We start from the raw sequence: 16,075 nt of genomic DNA, 5'->3' as shown, positions 1-16,075 counted from the left end.
CATCCAAGAAAGGACTCCTGTTATATGTTTGCAGGTCTTTTAATATGACGCTGTGCCCTGTTAATTGTTTCCTCTGGAGCAGCACAGCAGACTGCAGTATTTGTTCTGGTTTTTAAAAAAAAACAAAAAAAAAAAACCCACAGAAGCAAACTGCCAGCATTCAGTCGTTTTTGAAAACCCATTGAAATGGGGAAAAAAACGATACATTTAATTCCATTTTTCTGCTCCAAAAATGGGATGGAGATGGAATTGTAACTGACAAGTCCAAGACGGATATGAAAAGCAGCGCGTTTACTCAATACGAGACAAATTGTTACTTTATGAAATGTTTGCACAGTTAGAATTAAAATCACTAAAAATAAGGAGTTTAGACACAAGTTTATTGCATATTTATACTCTTTAGAGAAAAAAAAAAAAGACTTCTGACCAACTTCAGCAAGCGCTCCATGAGAAACGTACCTTACACTCCCCTGACATGACCTGTACAATCATCACTTCATTCACCACTAAAAGCAACACTATTTTAAATAAAGAAAACAATTTTTCAGTGAAGTCTAGATTATGTCACACGTTGTATTTGCATGAAAGACTCGGATGATGCAGTGAAATTTTTAGGTCCCCCCCCTCCCCCCAACAACTCTTTAGGACTGAAAAGGAGAAAATAAAATGCTCTGTTTTGGCTTCAGTAAATCTGCTTTCTAATGTATATGCTATAATGTCACTGAATTGTGTTGCACGTGGTTAATTGCAAACAAATCTCCTCACCTCTACACCCTCGGCATTTATGGAAGGCTTTTTACAAGACGGACTGTTTTACGGTACAATTTAATTTCAGAATAGGAAATCATTTCCTTGCATCCTGCGCCATTTGTTACTGCGGGGGAGATGGATGCTTCTACCGCATTCTTTGTTCCTGCCCTAAATTATTCTTATGAATTGTGTTTGTTCAGAGTAAATGCTTTTTAGAACAGATTCAATCAACTTGATTCTGGCTCTACTGCACAGACACGCAGTCTTGTTGATGATGTATATATTAGCATATATTTATGGGCCAGCAGATAAGTAAAATGCTCTGGGCAATCAATACGAGATAATGAGAGCTGCACGGATTTACTTCCTCCGGCCTCCGCCTCCACCAGCCAGCATCATGGCCACGCGAATAAAGATGTTCAGAGTGTCGGTGTAAATTCCCATGCACCTGCAAAACAAAGTAACACATAAAACATTTACAAAATGACACTTCATAGCATATTTGTATTCTAAACAGATGCTTAAAGGGGGCTTAGAAATTCTTTGCTAGGTGGCAAATTCAAATTGCACCTAGATAGGAGGGGCCTCCTAGGATATAGGCACAGGCAGCAGATTTGTGGGAAAAACCTCTAAATGAAGCTTGCAAAAATCCATGTACAGGGGGGTGGACAAAAATATGGAAACAACATACGCAATACATGGGATTTTAATCATTAGCACTAAGCTGCCCTTTTGATTCCTGCTTGGCTGAGAGCTTTCTCACCAAATTTGTGTTTATTTCACCCCTTGCCCTGCTCTGGGTAGTTTTGGGAGCCAGCTGGCAATAGCTGAGTGGCCCAAACCCTGACCAATGGAACCTTGTTGCTCAGACAGATGTTTGGGAGCATCCGTATCATATTACCTCCACCTAGAATCGATCTCTACATGTCTTATTGAAATATGATTTATAATCTCAGGTAATTTAAGGCATGCATTTCGTATTGCGTTTCCATATTTTTGTCCGCCGCCTGTACTTGCTCCAGAACAACTATATTCAGGTTTATGGAATGCATTTTCAGTCGGAGAAATTCCTGCTAGAAATCTGCCCTTATGAGATGGAATCTATCTCTAGTTGAATCAATGCTTTAGCTTGAAACCTGCAGCGCGGGCCATTATAATGTCGCAGGACTTGTGGTAAAAGTCTTTCAAGAATGGTTTTCAAAATAGAACATTTTAATTTAATACATTTTAATATAAACAAAATTTCAAGACAAGCAACACAAACATAGAACTGCCCTAATGTGACTAAACTGTAGCAGACCAAGCAGGCGTTATATTGTAGACTAAGGCCTCATGTCTACTAGAAAAATACAATCCCCGCAGAATCTGCTGCAGAGTTCTGCAGCAGATTCCGCGCGGATTTGCTTTAAATGGTATTTTTTCTTGCATGCTGATATCCCCACCTATAGATAGCAATGCGGCTGGTCCGCGCGGAATCCACACCAAAATGGAACATGCTGCGTTTTTTTACGCGCGTAAAAAACGCAAATCGATTAAAATGCCATTTGCGGATACGAAATTCAATTTCATTGACTGCAGATGGCCAATGATATTCCTATGGGCAAAATTTCACCCACGGAATTCACAATTCAATTTTGCTAGTGGACATGAGGCCTTAGGCCGCCTGCAGACGGCCGGGTCGGATCCCGCTGCGAGAATTCTGTGCCTCTTTTCAGGCAAAAAAATCAATATAAAAGACAGTTTCTTATTTTTGGGGAAACATGGTATATATACAGAAAAAAAACTGGTATGTAGGCCTATATTTAACCCTCTCTTCACCAGGGGTGTCTTGTACCTTTATGCCTAGAGCAAAACTTTACTTTTTGGAATGCTGCATTCAAACAGTTTTTTTTTTGCTTTGTATTCTATCCCAAGATGTATTTTTTTTTTTTTTAAACACATGGGCATTTCATATTATTTTAAAATGAGGTGATCAGGAAGGGTTTACATAATATTATATATACACATAAGACTTTTGACAAACTAATATGTTTTAGCGCAAATGCATAGCATTCAAAAAGCAGGCCTGTGGTGCCAGAGTCAGTCCGAGATGGAGAAAAACTCTTAAGAAATATACTGATTCCAAGTACAATAAAAATATTAGTATATTATTATATTAAAGGGGTGTTCCTGTCTCCTCAGCTCATTAACATTCATGCTTCCTGGTCCAACTTTGGGGGTGGCACCATACTGCCGCCTCATCACAGGCAGGGCTGCTGTACGATAACATTGTGCTCAGGAACAGTTTACATACTTGTGGTATACCTGCAGCGGCTCCAACACTGCTGGCTCTTATACCTGCATGGAAGCAAGCAGTGCTATACACTGAGCAGCTGAACATACATCCCTAGCATGTGCTGTCGCTTACTGCCCAGAGAGCCAAGGGCCCTTTTACAAGGGGTGACCTACCAAGCGCATATACCCAGTAGGACGTTCCAGCGATAATTGTTTCTGTGCTTTTACACATAAATGATCATAGCTAGTGAATGGAAGCAGAGCGATGCCAGGGATCGTTCCATCCCGCCTCCACCCACAGTAATCAGGCGGTCGTTTGTATCTGAACTACCTGTTTGCACGAGACGATCTTTTCTGCATGCAGACGCTGAATGACAATCAAGAAGCAAATTAATTCCCGCTTGTCGTTCAGTCTGGGCAGCATTCACACGGAATGATAATGGTTTTCATTGAATCATGGCAATCCAAATACTTATCACCCGTGTAAAAGGAATAGCGTGCAGAAAAGCAGAAGCTGGATGTGAGCACAAGTTTTGTCTGAAAGTTTCCCATCTCTCCTTCGACCTCACTGCTCTTTTCATGAAAGAGTCTCTGGATCTGAAGGATAAGCTCAGGCTCACAAGAACAGATTTTAATTGCGTATTCCGCGAACGGAAGAAAAATGTGCAGCATGCTCTGTTTTAACGTGGATTTTGTGCAGACAGCCTCAATGGATGCAAGCGATCCGCATCCTATATGCAATTAAGATTACATATGAGCGGTGGAAACACTCGCAACTTGATAGCAGAAGAGATAGAAGAGCCGGAATACCAGCTGGTGGGGACAGGGAGACCTTTCTTCCGCGTGACAAATGCGTTGTGCATATGCGAATACCCGTGTGGACACCCGCACGCATCCACGATTCACAATTATTTTCTGTGAATGATCGCTGGTCTGCTGTGCAAATCCGTATGCGGAATCCAAGCAGTTTGTGTGAGCCCGACCTACGCAGGGAATCTTCTGAGTTGCTCCCACAAGGTTATCTCCAATTATACATATAGAGATATCTGTGTGTTTTGAAGCCTGCGGCAGCTGCGACAGCCCTGATAAGCTCTACAATACCAGCTGTCTGAAGCGCTGCCCCAAGTAGAGAAGATAAGACAGCTCAGAGCTGTCCTAGTCATCTCTATAGAGATGTGACCAGGGCACATAAACAGAAAGCGATCTCCCAAATTGACGCTGCACTCAAATGCCACTGCGCAAGTCTGGCCAGCGCTTCTGGACAGCAGTGGTGGTCGGTTATAATGGTAACCACATGTCAACAACCCTGACGCATAAAGTAAAATATTAAGAAAATGGAGCAGAAATAAAATTAAAGGCATTACAAACTTTACCAATGCTACATATGGGACTATTACTGATGGGAAGATCCCTTTAACCCTTTCCAATCCACTTTGTATCCTGGTTTTCCTAGGGGGCTTACTCTTTTTATGCCGTTATACAACAGCGCTATCTGCTGGCCAAAGCCAGTAGTGCATGAGGTGAGACGATGGATAGGCTCCAACAGCATAGATGCTGGCAATATACAGTAAGAGAACCCCGACGGACGTCTTCCAACGTCGGAGCTGTACAGCCTTAAATCATAATGTCTTCAGAGGTCAGACAGTGGATTGGAAAAGGGTTAAGCCTCGTAAGTTTACTGCCATAAAAAAAGCGAATTATATACAAGCCATTTTTGAGGGTGTCAGAGTTACAATGTGGAAAACGTAAGGCTAAAAAGGGAGAATAAATCTTTGATACTTACGAATTAATAGGGTCATACTTCACCATCCCATACATGGGGGTGGTCTCAGCACGTTTTATAACTTTTTGTGTGTCATACAAGAGGAACATGCCAAAAAGAACTAAACCACCATATACAGCAACTGAATAAAGCCCAGCGCCAAGTGCAGATGTGGCAGGAAGGAACGCGGAGCCTAAAGAGAAAACAACCAATTCAAAGATTTTACAACAGTATACTTCATAAGCATCAAAACACCCAGTTGAGGATGGAAGGGCAGTAAGCAGTACTGCACAAAGCTGCAATAGGGCTACCGTAGAGGCAGACGGGTCCTACTGCACCTCCAAAACAAAAGGTTTTTTTTTTTTTGTTATGCTGGATTCCAGCAAAAAAGTGGTCTGCTCCACTGCATGCTATTATACAGAACTATATAGGAAAGCGTGCGCACAGGACTCTAAAAAAAGTGGAATTCAGCGCAGTCACCATTGGAACCAGGAAGTGGTCCACGTACATCCCCAGACTCAGCGGGTCACCTACTTTAAACCCATAAGCTTAGCTCATGGGGCCAAAAGTAGGTGACAGAGTCTACGTTTTCCAAAAAGGTCTAAGTAAAGGCAGAATTATTAAAACAAAATAATACACATATGTATAAAGGAACTTCCGATTCATGTGAATGCATATTTACCGTGTTTCCCAAAAAATAGGTCCTACCCTGATAGTAAGACCTATCGAGTTTTCGAGGGAGGCTTGAAATATAAGGCTTCCCAAGAAAATAGGACGTATCTCGGGTGCCCCGCTTAAAAAAAAACAAAAAAACCCTCACATGGTCCGTGGCGGCGGTGTCCTCCTCCGTCTCACAGCTGCCTTCTGCTGGCGACGGGACTTTGAATACCCCGCCTCCAGCAAAGCAAGAATGACATCACTGAATGGCTGTGTTTGGCTCATCGAGCGCCGGCTGCGATTGTCTGCCGGCGCTCAATAAGCCAATCACAGCGCTCGCTTTGCTGGAGGCGGGGTATTCAAAGCCCCATCGCCAGCAGAAGGCATCTGTAAGACGAGGAGGACACAGCGCCGTCGGACACCTTCGGGAGGCCGCGGAAAAGGTAAGTAAAAGCCCCCCCCCCCCCCCCTCCCTGGAAATAAGATACTGTGCCCTTTTTGGGGCAAAAAAATAAGACAGTGTCTTATTTTCGGGGGAAATGCGGTAGATGGATAAGCCAACCTACTAAATAGCAACATAAGCATTTAGGTTGCAGTTTTCATAAAATACAGGTACGTACCAATAGAGGAAACCAGAACCAAGCCTAAACCGATCCCGAGCGGAGCTCCCATGTTTAGGAACTTTTCACTTGGCGCACACACAGCTACAGTTGAGAGGCCCCCTACAATACCCGCGGTGTACCATGCAGCTCTGATGAGCAGAGGACCACCAAGGAAGGTTAATGGAGCGACCACTGCTCCCATCACACCTACAGAAGACAAAAAGAAAAGAGCTCAAAATTTGGGAGAAACTTTAAATTACTACTACTACTACTAATAGTGAACACATTTTTGAGCTTAAAACAATGAGGAAAAAGGCGAAGGAATTGGACTGTAAAAAACATTCTTGCATCCTGGACATCATGTAAAAATAATTGGGCCATTCCAGTTTACCCAATTACACGACTAGTAAGATGCTCTACTGGCCAAGTCTCCAAGTGCAGCCCAAATGTTGGCAATGTGCAGCCCTATATGTGTGTTTGTTTATTGCGTTATTTGACCCCTTCATGACCGGGGGAGTTTTGGGCCTTAGTGTCCACAGCAAAATCTCACCCTTTGCAATGCTGCATTCTAAAAGACCATTTTCTTTTTGTTTCTCTTTTTTGGGGGACATATTGTACTTATTATTTCAAATTAGAGTGGATATCAATTTACTTTGTAGGTCGTTTTAGGGGAAAATAGAAAGACAAAAAGAAAAAAAAAGTTCTTCCTCATCTTCCTGCAAGTGTTTTTAAGTTCAGTTCAATTAATAATATTTACCCCAAAAAGGACTCTTCTAGTTCAGCCGTAACATTACGAATGTGCATACAGTGTAATGCAGAACATCACTAGAATGGCGAAAACATAACCACCTCTCCCTCCTTGGCTGCAGCCTCTTGAGAATAATCATCTATGTACAGATTTTTTTTTTTTTAGTAAAGGCGCAAGAGCAGACAGGGTTGGAGTAGGAGAGAGAAAAATAGATGGCCGAGGGTTTTAGGTTTTGAATTATTCTATTTTTTTTTGTAACATACATTCTGGATGATAGGGATGTATTAGAAGAGTTGCCCAGTTACATGACAACTTCCTTTTAACAGGCATATCTGTATTAAAATAACAAGTAAACTTCGGATGTAAGCGCCATGGTGCCTGGAGTTTGTGAATATGACGCTGCAGCCTCTGATTGTCTACAGCGGTCACCTGACTTCCTCAACGCCAGGAGTGCACAGCTGGATCCCGGTGGCGACGGAGAGGCAAGTAATGCTCGCTTATTTTATATAGGCCTATTAAAAGGGAAGTTGTCATGTAATTGGACAACCCCTTTAAATGCAGGAGCACTGATGCTTACGCAAAATTTGTCCATTCCACGCAGGATGTCTAAAATTGGTGTATGTAGCATAGTGTTGCAGAGGTGCGTACTTTTTTTTTTCTAGGGAGGTAGGTTTGGTTTTTATTACATTTTATTTGTTATGTTTTTTTTCTTTTTAAACAGAGTTTTACTGTTATTCTTTTTCCCCCCACTATAGGGGGCACAGATTAGCAGGGAGCACATTATATATGTGTTCTCTGCTGTCCCTACATACAGATCACCGATAACAGTGATCTACTGGTAACAGACCACAAGATAACCGTTAGCAGTGGTCCGCATTCACAGACATTCAGGGAGGACAATCTTCGCATGCTCTTTGCAGGCCTCCAAGGACGTGTACAGAGGGACTTCCCTCTGGCAGCTCTTCACTGCAGGAACTGACGGTTCCTGTGCTGCCGGGTCCGACAATCACAGGTTTCCTGCTTCTTCAAAACTCCAATTATGGCTGTAGTTACCAGCTTCTGATCCAGGTGTCGTTATCAGGACCTGATGTCAGCACCTGGACCAGCGGCCGTTAATTACAGCCACAGCAAAAGCTTTGAAGAAGACAGCCTGCACTCGCTATTGGTAGGAGGACCGTAAATATACAGCAGTTAAACAAAGTAGCACACCGCTAGCTGCCAAATATTCACATGAGGCGGTTGGGAAGGGGTTAATGAAAAATTAATGACAGGACTTCTTCACCACTATTGCTTGTATGTTCCCCATTACCTGAATGCAAAATCCAAGCCAGATGCTTCGCTCCAGGACTTTGTTCATATGAGATTGATCTAACCAGCATGCCTGCGCCTATCATAGCTGCAAATGTTGCGCCAATGGCCTACAAGAAAGCAAAACACACGATGTAGAAGATTAAGTCTTTTCACTCATCTGCAATATTAATATACAAAGAACTTTACACAAAGGGGATCATCTGATTTCACAATATACACTGCATACATTACAGGGGTTCTCAACTATTGGACCGCAGTCCAACGTCAGACTGTGGCCGCCAGCTGTCCGGACCCCTGGAAATCAGTCAGCTTGGAAACACATATGAACACGAGGATGAAGTGCAGACTACCACAGCGGTCAGGCAGAGCCAAGGAATAAATTCCCTCTTCTCTTCAGCGACAAGTGACGACACCTGAGCTCATACTGTGGGATCACGTTTAGGTGATCTCAGGACAGATCTTGTGCACGACCACCAATCAAAAAAATGTTTATTGAGGGACAGGAGGGGGAAGGCGGGCACAGAGATAGTAGGAAAGTATACCAAGGTGCCAGTGGCGAGTTTCTGAAGTGACTAATGGTCCTTTTACACGTGACGAGCTGTCGGGGCAAATGATGCCTGATACTCTTCCCAATGAAGCTCGCTCTTGGGGTGTTACACAGGAGCGAGTATGGCTGGCATTGCTCAGACAGCGGCCAGCATAGAGGTGGAGTGGCCGGGGAGCGTTCTCCCCCCACCACCAGCATTCACAGTAAGCAGTCGTTCAGAAGTGACCTACTGTTGTTTACACTGAACGGCTCGTAGTTGTTTTCTGCATACAGAAACTGTACAAGTGAACAATTCCTGTTCAGTTCCTGCATGCGTTTACATGAGACGATTAGAATTCAGATTCACGTGGGAGCCTGAAAAATAATCAAATTGTGACAAAGAGCCATTAGTCCATCTCTGCCAATTTCTGAAGGTACATATAGGGTTTTCAAAAAAATTACTTTTTTTCACTTATTTTTAATTTTTTTTTCAGTACCTTAAGGAGACCTGAACTTGCGATTGTTTGATCACTCATACAGTATAATGTAATACCATTGTATTGCATTATACCTCATTACAATAGGCACGCCTTAATAGGCATTCATTCATGGCAGCCATGGGGCCTTCGGAAGACTCTGGGCTGCCACAACAACTGAAAGGCATCTTGCAATCTCACTAGGAGAGGGCTGTTTGAGACCCCCGAAGACCGGTCGGCGGATTTAAAAGCTGCTCTTGGAAATGACAGCGGCATTTAAATGGCCAACAACCACGATCAGCATGAGTACTAATTATAGCTGTTGTGGCTGTGTGTCAGCTGTCAAAGACAAATGGCATCTGTGTATGGAGCGGAATAGACTTTCGATCCAGCTCCATGCAAATCCCCACACCCAGAGATCGTACTGTATGTGCTTTCGGGTGAAGGGGTTGAGCCACTTATAGCAACAACTGTATATGGGCTAGCAACTTAATGCAGTTCCAGGAATTTTGCCATCTGCAGCATCATAGCTAACTCTCACCGTCACTAATATGGGAGTAACCTTTACAATAACACATAAGTAGGAGTTCCCAGATATATGTATTCCTGGAAGACTCCACTAGCAGACAACTCACCAGCCAGGAGCCTCTCATCATAAGGCTCATCAGAGCAGGAGACCTGCTGACGGCAACTGCTGACAGGGCCGTAAGTCCGATGCTGCCAGCGAAGTACAGGTAGGTGGATCTTATTCTGTCTTTCACATACTGAGGCCAAACACTGAAAGACAAACCAGTTATAGGATGACTTACATTAGTAGGTTCTACTGTACACACACTTATACCCAGAGTTGGTTCACCTCTCAACACAATTAAAATATAAACTATAAAGAAAAGGTCTGTGAATATACAGATACATCGCTATACTTATACAGTACTGACTCGGCATCCGCTTGCTGTGCTGTAAGTGTAGTTGTCACTTCAGAGTTAACTTAAACTTTGTATGAAGGCCGGGCTCACACACGGTCAGTACACAATGACATTGCTGCGTGCCACACATTATCTTGGAGTGTATGCTCATGTAATACACGCCGAGATAGTACATGTTGTGATTTTTCTTGCAAGTCGTGTGAGCGGCACCATGACTGCCTATGGCAGATTGACTTGCACTGTACCAAATTGCTCTTGTCTACAAGCTATATCTGCCCGTAGGCAATGCAGTGGAGAAATGTACTTCACGAGCTCAGTTACATTCTAGGTCTACTCTATAGCATTGCTGACACCGCTCATACATGGAAATCGATATAATCCATTTATTTTTACACAAGCGTGGAAGCAATTGTTTCTCTTCTATCTTCAACTACACAAGAGACGGTGGGACTTTTGATAAGGTCATCTACAAGACTTCCATAGGGATTTATAAGAACGGATGCTCTACAGAAGTATTTGGCCACTTTGCGAGTGGCGGTTGAGTAGCGTGCCGTCAGACACCGCACTCCCCCAATCAATGTTGTAGCACTGATTGGAAGAGTGCTTCTGACTGACGGAGCTCTCCAGAGATACACACACATCCCTCTAGGAGGGGCTAGGGAAGCCACAATAAAATACCTCAGGGCTATGATATAGGGGAGGCTTTAAAAGGGTGGTCGCAACTCAACGAGATTTGGCTAGAAGAACAACAGAGTAACTGAAGTTCACTTACACGGACTTCTCAATGGCACCAACTTCATTAGACATCCCCAATCCATAATAACACAGCGCTCCCAGACCAACTACAGCACTTCCCGCGACGATCATTCGGCCCGTTGCATCAACTGAAAGAAAACAAAAAGAATATTACAAACGGGTATAAACATACAGCGTTGTACCAAGCCTATGGATTACGTCACAATCGCAGTCAGGTCATACTACTTACAACGAGCTGCTGTTCCCACTGATGGTTTAAAGGCCGCTTCCTTGACCGCTTCACGGGTACCGCGAGTCCGAAATCTGGCGTTAGTGGCATAACCCTGTTCAAATAAAACACTCCGTATAAGAAATCTCAAGAAACCAAAACACTTAATCAGAAGTCCTGCAGCACTTAGAAAAATGTCTCAATCCTACAAAGTAACCAATTAGATGCCGGCTTGTAATGGTCGATCAGAACATACGTAACAAACTTCTCTTTGGCGGGATCTTAGTGGAATATACTGTAAGGAAGCGTTCTTGGCGCTAGACTTATGAAACGGTCTAAAAGGAGAATTGTCTTATTGTAGTTGCCCATAGCAACAAATCACAGAGCAGCTTTCATTTTACCAGTTTCATAACGCTCCTCCTTAGTTGGATTCTGCAATAATCTCTGACCAGCTCTCGGTATACTGTGTAGGGGTCACTTCTGAGCAAAATGAAATTCAAGTTTTTCAGATGAACAAAGGGTTAGCGTCTACACAGATCTCACAGAGTAGGATGCAGCCAATCTATGGTTATTAGACCCATCCCGTCCTATGGGAAGCACTGCTGATCGACCACAGTCCAGTAGCCCGAGGTACTCATAGGCAGGGGTTGATGAGGTTCTGAAGAGGCTCTTTCAAAAACCAGAAGCAGACATCACCTGAACGACTCCACCAGTGGAGGGAATTTTGCATATTGATGTGTGGCGCGGTTGCAGTACGCCACAGGTTACTCAAAGTTGGACTGCATGGGTGTAAAACCAAAAAGAAACTATTGCTGTAAAAGGAAATGAAGGGTGGCCTGAGCGAAAGACCACCACCACTGGGCTTCCAAGCCGGAATGCAGCCCCCTACGGCTGTTATAGTTTGGTCATGCATAGGTGGAATTGGCATCGGGAGAGTACAGATCGTTGAAGGGATGATGAAATACTGTCAAGTACTAAAGAAACAGATACAATTCCCAAGATTTGTTTTTCCCGATCGGGACTACGTCTTTCAGGATGATGCACCCTGCTATTGGTCAAAACTCGTGAAGTAGTTGTTCCAGTTTAAACAGTAGCCAGCAAAATCACCTGGCCGGTCCAGTCACCGGATTTATAGCCAATCGAGAATGTTTTACCAAAAGTGTCCACTGAAATACCCAAAAGACATCCCACTAACAAGAAGAGAATGCGAGGAAGCTCCAACGCCTGGCATCACAAGGTTTTGGTTGAACTGCTACAAAAACTTGCCAATGCCTGAAAGACCCAGAATGTTGATCAACGACAAAAGGTGGAAAAGTCGATATTAATAAAAATTACTGATGTTTTTATCTCGTACTTTAGTTTACTGTTTGTGGGCAATTTATATTATGCTCTGATCTTTTTCTTGGCAGTATTGTTCAGTTTTAATTACATTTTTCTCCCCACAGCTTTTCATTCTCCTTGAATGGGGTTGCCTGGTTGTAAAACTTCTGATATTCTATACAAATAAAGATTATTATTATCCTCAGGACAAGTCATCTATAGTAGATTGACGGGGTGTGTTGCCGTTGCCCCCTGCCATTTAGCTCTTTGACGGGCCGATACACTTGTACTGAACTAAATTCTGCAGGGAGCATGGGAATTTTGACTGCAATACCAAGCCTGACCACTGCAGTAAGAACGGAGCTTTCTGTCTGTTTCCTGCAGGAATAAGTTCAGTGCATAAGCATGCTGATCTGGCAAAGCCTTTAAAAGTATGAGCAAGATAGTATATATTATTGCTTCCAATTATAGATTTTCCCAAAGTAAATGTGGTTTAAATGTAAAAAAAAAAAACTTCAAAATCCTGCGTGATGCGAGACTGGATGAACACAAATATGTTTTCCCATGTTACAACACTGACTAATATATAGACACGAAGGAGGAATGTTCTGGTGTTTCATATATAACAGTGCTATTAAAAATATACAACACCCCTCCAGAGAACACAACCCGGGATACAGCCAAACCAACAGAATTACTACATATTATAGCTCTCGGATGGCAGGAATGCAAAATGGTGGCCAGACTTAAACTGCTGGGTTTTTAAATATTCACCCAAAACACTACATCCTTGGTTAGACTTCACTGGGGCACCTGCTTAGATGTAGCAGAGACGAGGAGTGTTTGAGGCCTTTTAATTCCTTAAAGGGGTTTCCCAGTGAAATACTACTGATGACCTTTCCTCAGGATAGGTCATCAATAGTTGATCGGCTGTGGGCCATTGCTTGGGACCCCGACCTATCAGCTGAGCGGGCACATGCTGTCAGCACCGCAATAACACAGATGATAGATCAATAGTATTTCACTGGAAAACCCCTTTAATGTTAGAAGGGCGTACATGTCTGCCCTCTGGTGGCAGCGTTGGTATGGTACAGACCTGTGAGCTGAGTCAACACCCACACAGCCATTATCAGAGAACTCTGATCTAGGCTATTAACCATTCAGATGCCACTGTCAAATTTTACCGCGGCACGTAAATGGCCCAACAGCAGGAACTCGCTCCCTCAGTCTCCCAAATGCCATTCGCATGACACGACAACCTGGGGCCTTGTGAAGACGGCCGATCTGCATTGTATTTCTGCCCGTTGAGATCTCCCATATCTTAATAGACTGCCTGAAGAAATGCAACACACGGAAGTAATTACTTTCTTACCTGCTTGGGCTGCGAGAGCCACTGATTGGTTTTCAGAGTAGCGCTCCTCCACGATGGCGGGCGGACGAGCGTGGGAACGCTCTTAAGGCATGTGAGCCGTACAGCAAACATCTTGTGTCGTGTGCAGCTTCAGAGGATAAACCTGGGGAGGAGACATGTAGACATTTTACAACATAACTTTCTGCACCCTTTAACCCCTTCAGGATGCGGCCTAATTTGGTCATAAAGACGCAATGATTTTTGGAGGATTTTCAGCTCTACTTTTTAAAAGTCATCACTTTTTTATTCTTCTGCCAACACAAGCGTGTGAGGCTTGTTTTCTTTGCATGGCGAACTGTAGTTTTTATTGATACCATTTTGGGGGGCATATAATGTATTGTAAAACTTTTATTAGTTTTTTGAGAGAAGGGAGAGAAAACGCATCAATTGTTTTTTATTTTATTTCTTTTTAAAACGTCAATCATACAGCATAAGGGCTTATTTAGATGACCGTATATCGGCTGGGTTTTCAAGCCGAGTTGATATACGGTGTTCTTGTCTGCAGGGGGAGGATGGAAGAGCCAGGAGCAGGAACTGAGCTCCCGCCCCTTGCCACTATTTGCAATGGGAGGGGTGGGGGCGGAGATAAGCGGCAGTACTTAGCTCCGCCCCCATCTCGCCCCCTCCTATTGCAAATAGTGACAAATGGCGGAGAGGGGGCGGGAGCTCAGTTTCTGCTCCTGGCTCTTCCATCCTCCCCCCCCCCCCCCCCCCCCTGCACACAAGCACACCGTATATCGGCCGGGCGTGAAAACCGAGCCGATATACGGTCGTCTGAATAAGCCCTAAATGACAATACATTTTTTCTGCGGGTCGGTACGATGACAATGATACCAACAATATTTTTAGGTTTTTACACAATAAAACCCCCTTTTTTATGTTTACATCGCTGTATTCAAAGCCCCATAACTTTTTATTTTTCCATGGACGGAGCTCTGGGGGGACTGTTTTTTACGTCTCAAGCTGTAGTTTTATTTGTACCATTTTGGGGTACATATGGCTTTTTTGACCACTTTTATTGCGCTTTTTGTGAGGTAAAAAGAACAAAAGCATTTTGCCTTCATTTTCGTTACGTTTTTTTGCTGGCTATTAAGCTGTACACGAGGTGTTGCAGTTTATTGCCTAAAGCGTTCAGACAGACTGTAAAAAAAAAAAATAAAAAAAAAAAATACAAAAGTAAAAGATATATTTTTAATCTTGACAAAAAATAAAATTTATGAAAAAAAGAACAAAAAACTAAACAAAAACCTTTTCTAACTTCTAAAACAAAAGACAAACACATATTAGGTATGAGCGTGTCCGTAAAAGGCTAATACGTTATTTTATTAAGTCAGGTATCCAACACGGGGAACGCAGTCAGAAAAATAATAATGCCAGAATTGTATGTTTTGCGGAAAGGTTCATTTAAAAAGAAAAAAAAAAAAAGATAAGTTGATCAACCACGATAGAAGTGTCGCCAACTCCCCAGGAGGGTACAAACAGAAGAGCTCGCCGCACACGCTGCGTCAGCGAAAAGATAAACGTCCCGTGATCGGAGGATGGCGACAACTGTACTGACCACAGAATACAGGTAGTACGTCATTTTGCAGCACCGTAAATGCCATAAAGTAACGACCGCCCAAATACGGCACAATTATGTCTGTTTTCTACTGTTTCACCGCAGTAAAAAGTTTTTCCGTAAGTTTTTCAGTAGACGGTGGCGATGAAAAATACATCTGTAGAATACAAGCGTTTGGGGGACCACAGAAACTAGAGGACACACCCGCTGTACCCGGCAGCACCCGGGGACATAGTAAGTTAGGCTGAAGGGAGACAATGTTCATCTTGGTCCCCCTCGTTGATCCAACATATCAGGATATTATCTTTGTAGATATATATATACACAGCTGTAGTATTATTCGGTACATAATAACGGACTAATAACGACAAGACTGACCCGCCTCCTCCAAGGACCGGCGCTCCGCAGACGACACACGCAGTGAGATACTGATGTAACAGCCGACAACCTTCCTGAATATTCCTCACGAACGAGGACAGCGCGCTGAGAACGCTGGGAAATGTAGTCCTTGACGTCCTAATAAGGCTGAAATCACATAAGAGCAGAACTCGTAGAAAAACTTCAACTCCCAGAATGCTATGCGACGTACGTCAAATTCAGATACCTACGTACAGCTCGCGCGTAACTGTTAAAACCAAGGTAAGGACCTTCTGACGTCAGAAGGTCAGGTGACACTCTCCAGTCACATGACTCTAGCAGAGGCGGGCTTTAAATAGAGGGGTTGAGAGCGACCCTTGCGCTGTGAAGGCTAGTTAGACAGCACGTGGAGGTTTGGGGGTACTAGAGGGGT

General features: G+C 43.4%; 1 protein-coding gene across 1 annotated transcript; it reads right to left on the bottom strand.

Annotated features, from left to right (window-relative positions):
- Positions 1–359: 359 nt before the first annotated feature.
- GHITM (growth hormone inducible transmembrane protein) lies at positions 360–15,816 on the bottom strand. Its single transcript, XM_066600415.1, has 9 exons — positions 15,664–15,816; positions 13,689–13,830; positions 11,018–11,111; positions 10,805–10,916; positions 9,742–9,883; positions 8,103–8,211; positions 6,064–6,252; positions 4,808–4,979; positions 360–1,198 (listed from the first exon to the last, which is right to left on the bottom strand). The coding sequence occupies exons 2-9, from the start codon at positions 13,797–13,799 to the stop codon at positions 1,111–1,113; spliced, it is 1,017 nt and encodes a 338-aa protein (XP_066456512.1). The 5' UTR covers positions 13,800–13,830; positions 15,664–15,816; the 3' UTR covers positions 360–1,110.
- Positions 15,817–16,075: the final 259 nt, after the last annotated feature.

Source organism: Eleutherodactylus coqui, chromosome 4 (assembly GCF_035609145.1).
Source record: "Eleutherodactylus coqui strain aEleCoq1 chromosome 4, aEleCoq1.hap1, whole genome shotgun sequence".
NCBI classification, from domain to species: domain Eukaryota; kingdom Metazoa; phylum Chordata; class Amphibia; order Anura; family Eleutherodactylidae; genus Eleutherodactylus; species Eleutherodactylus coqui.
Note: the sequence above shows the minus strand (reverse complement) of the source record. Positions and strands in the feature narration are given on the sequence as shown.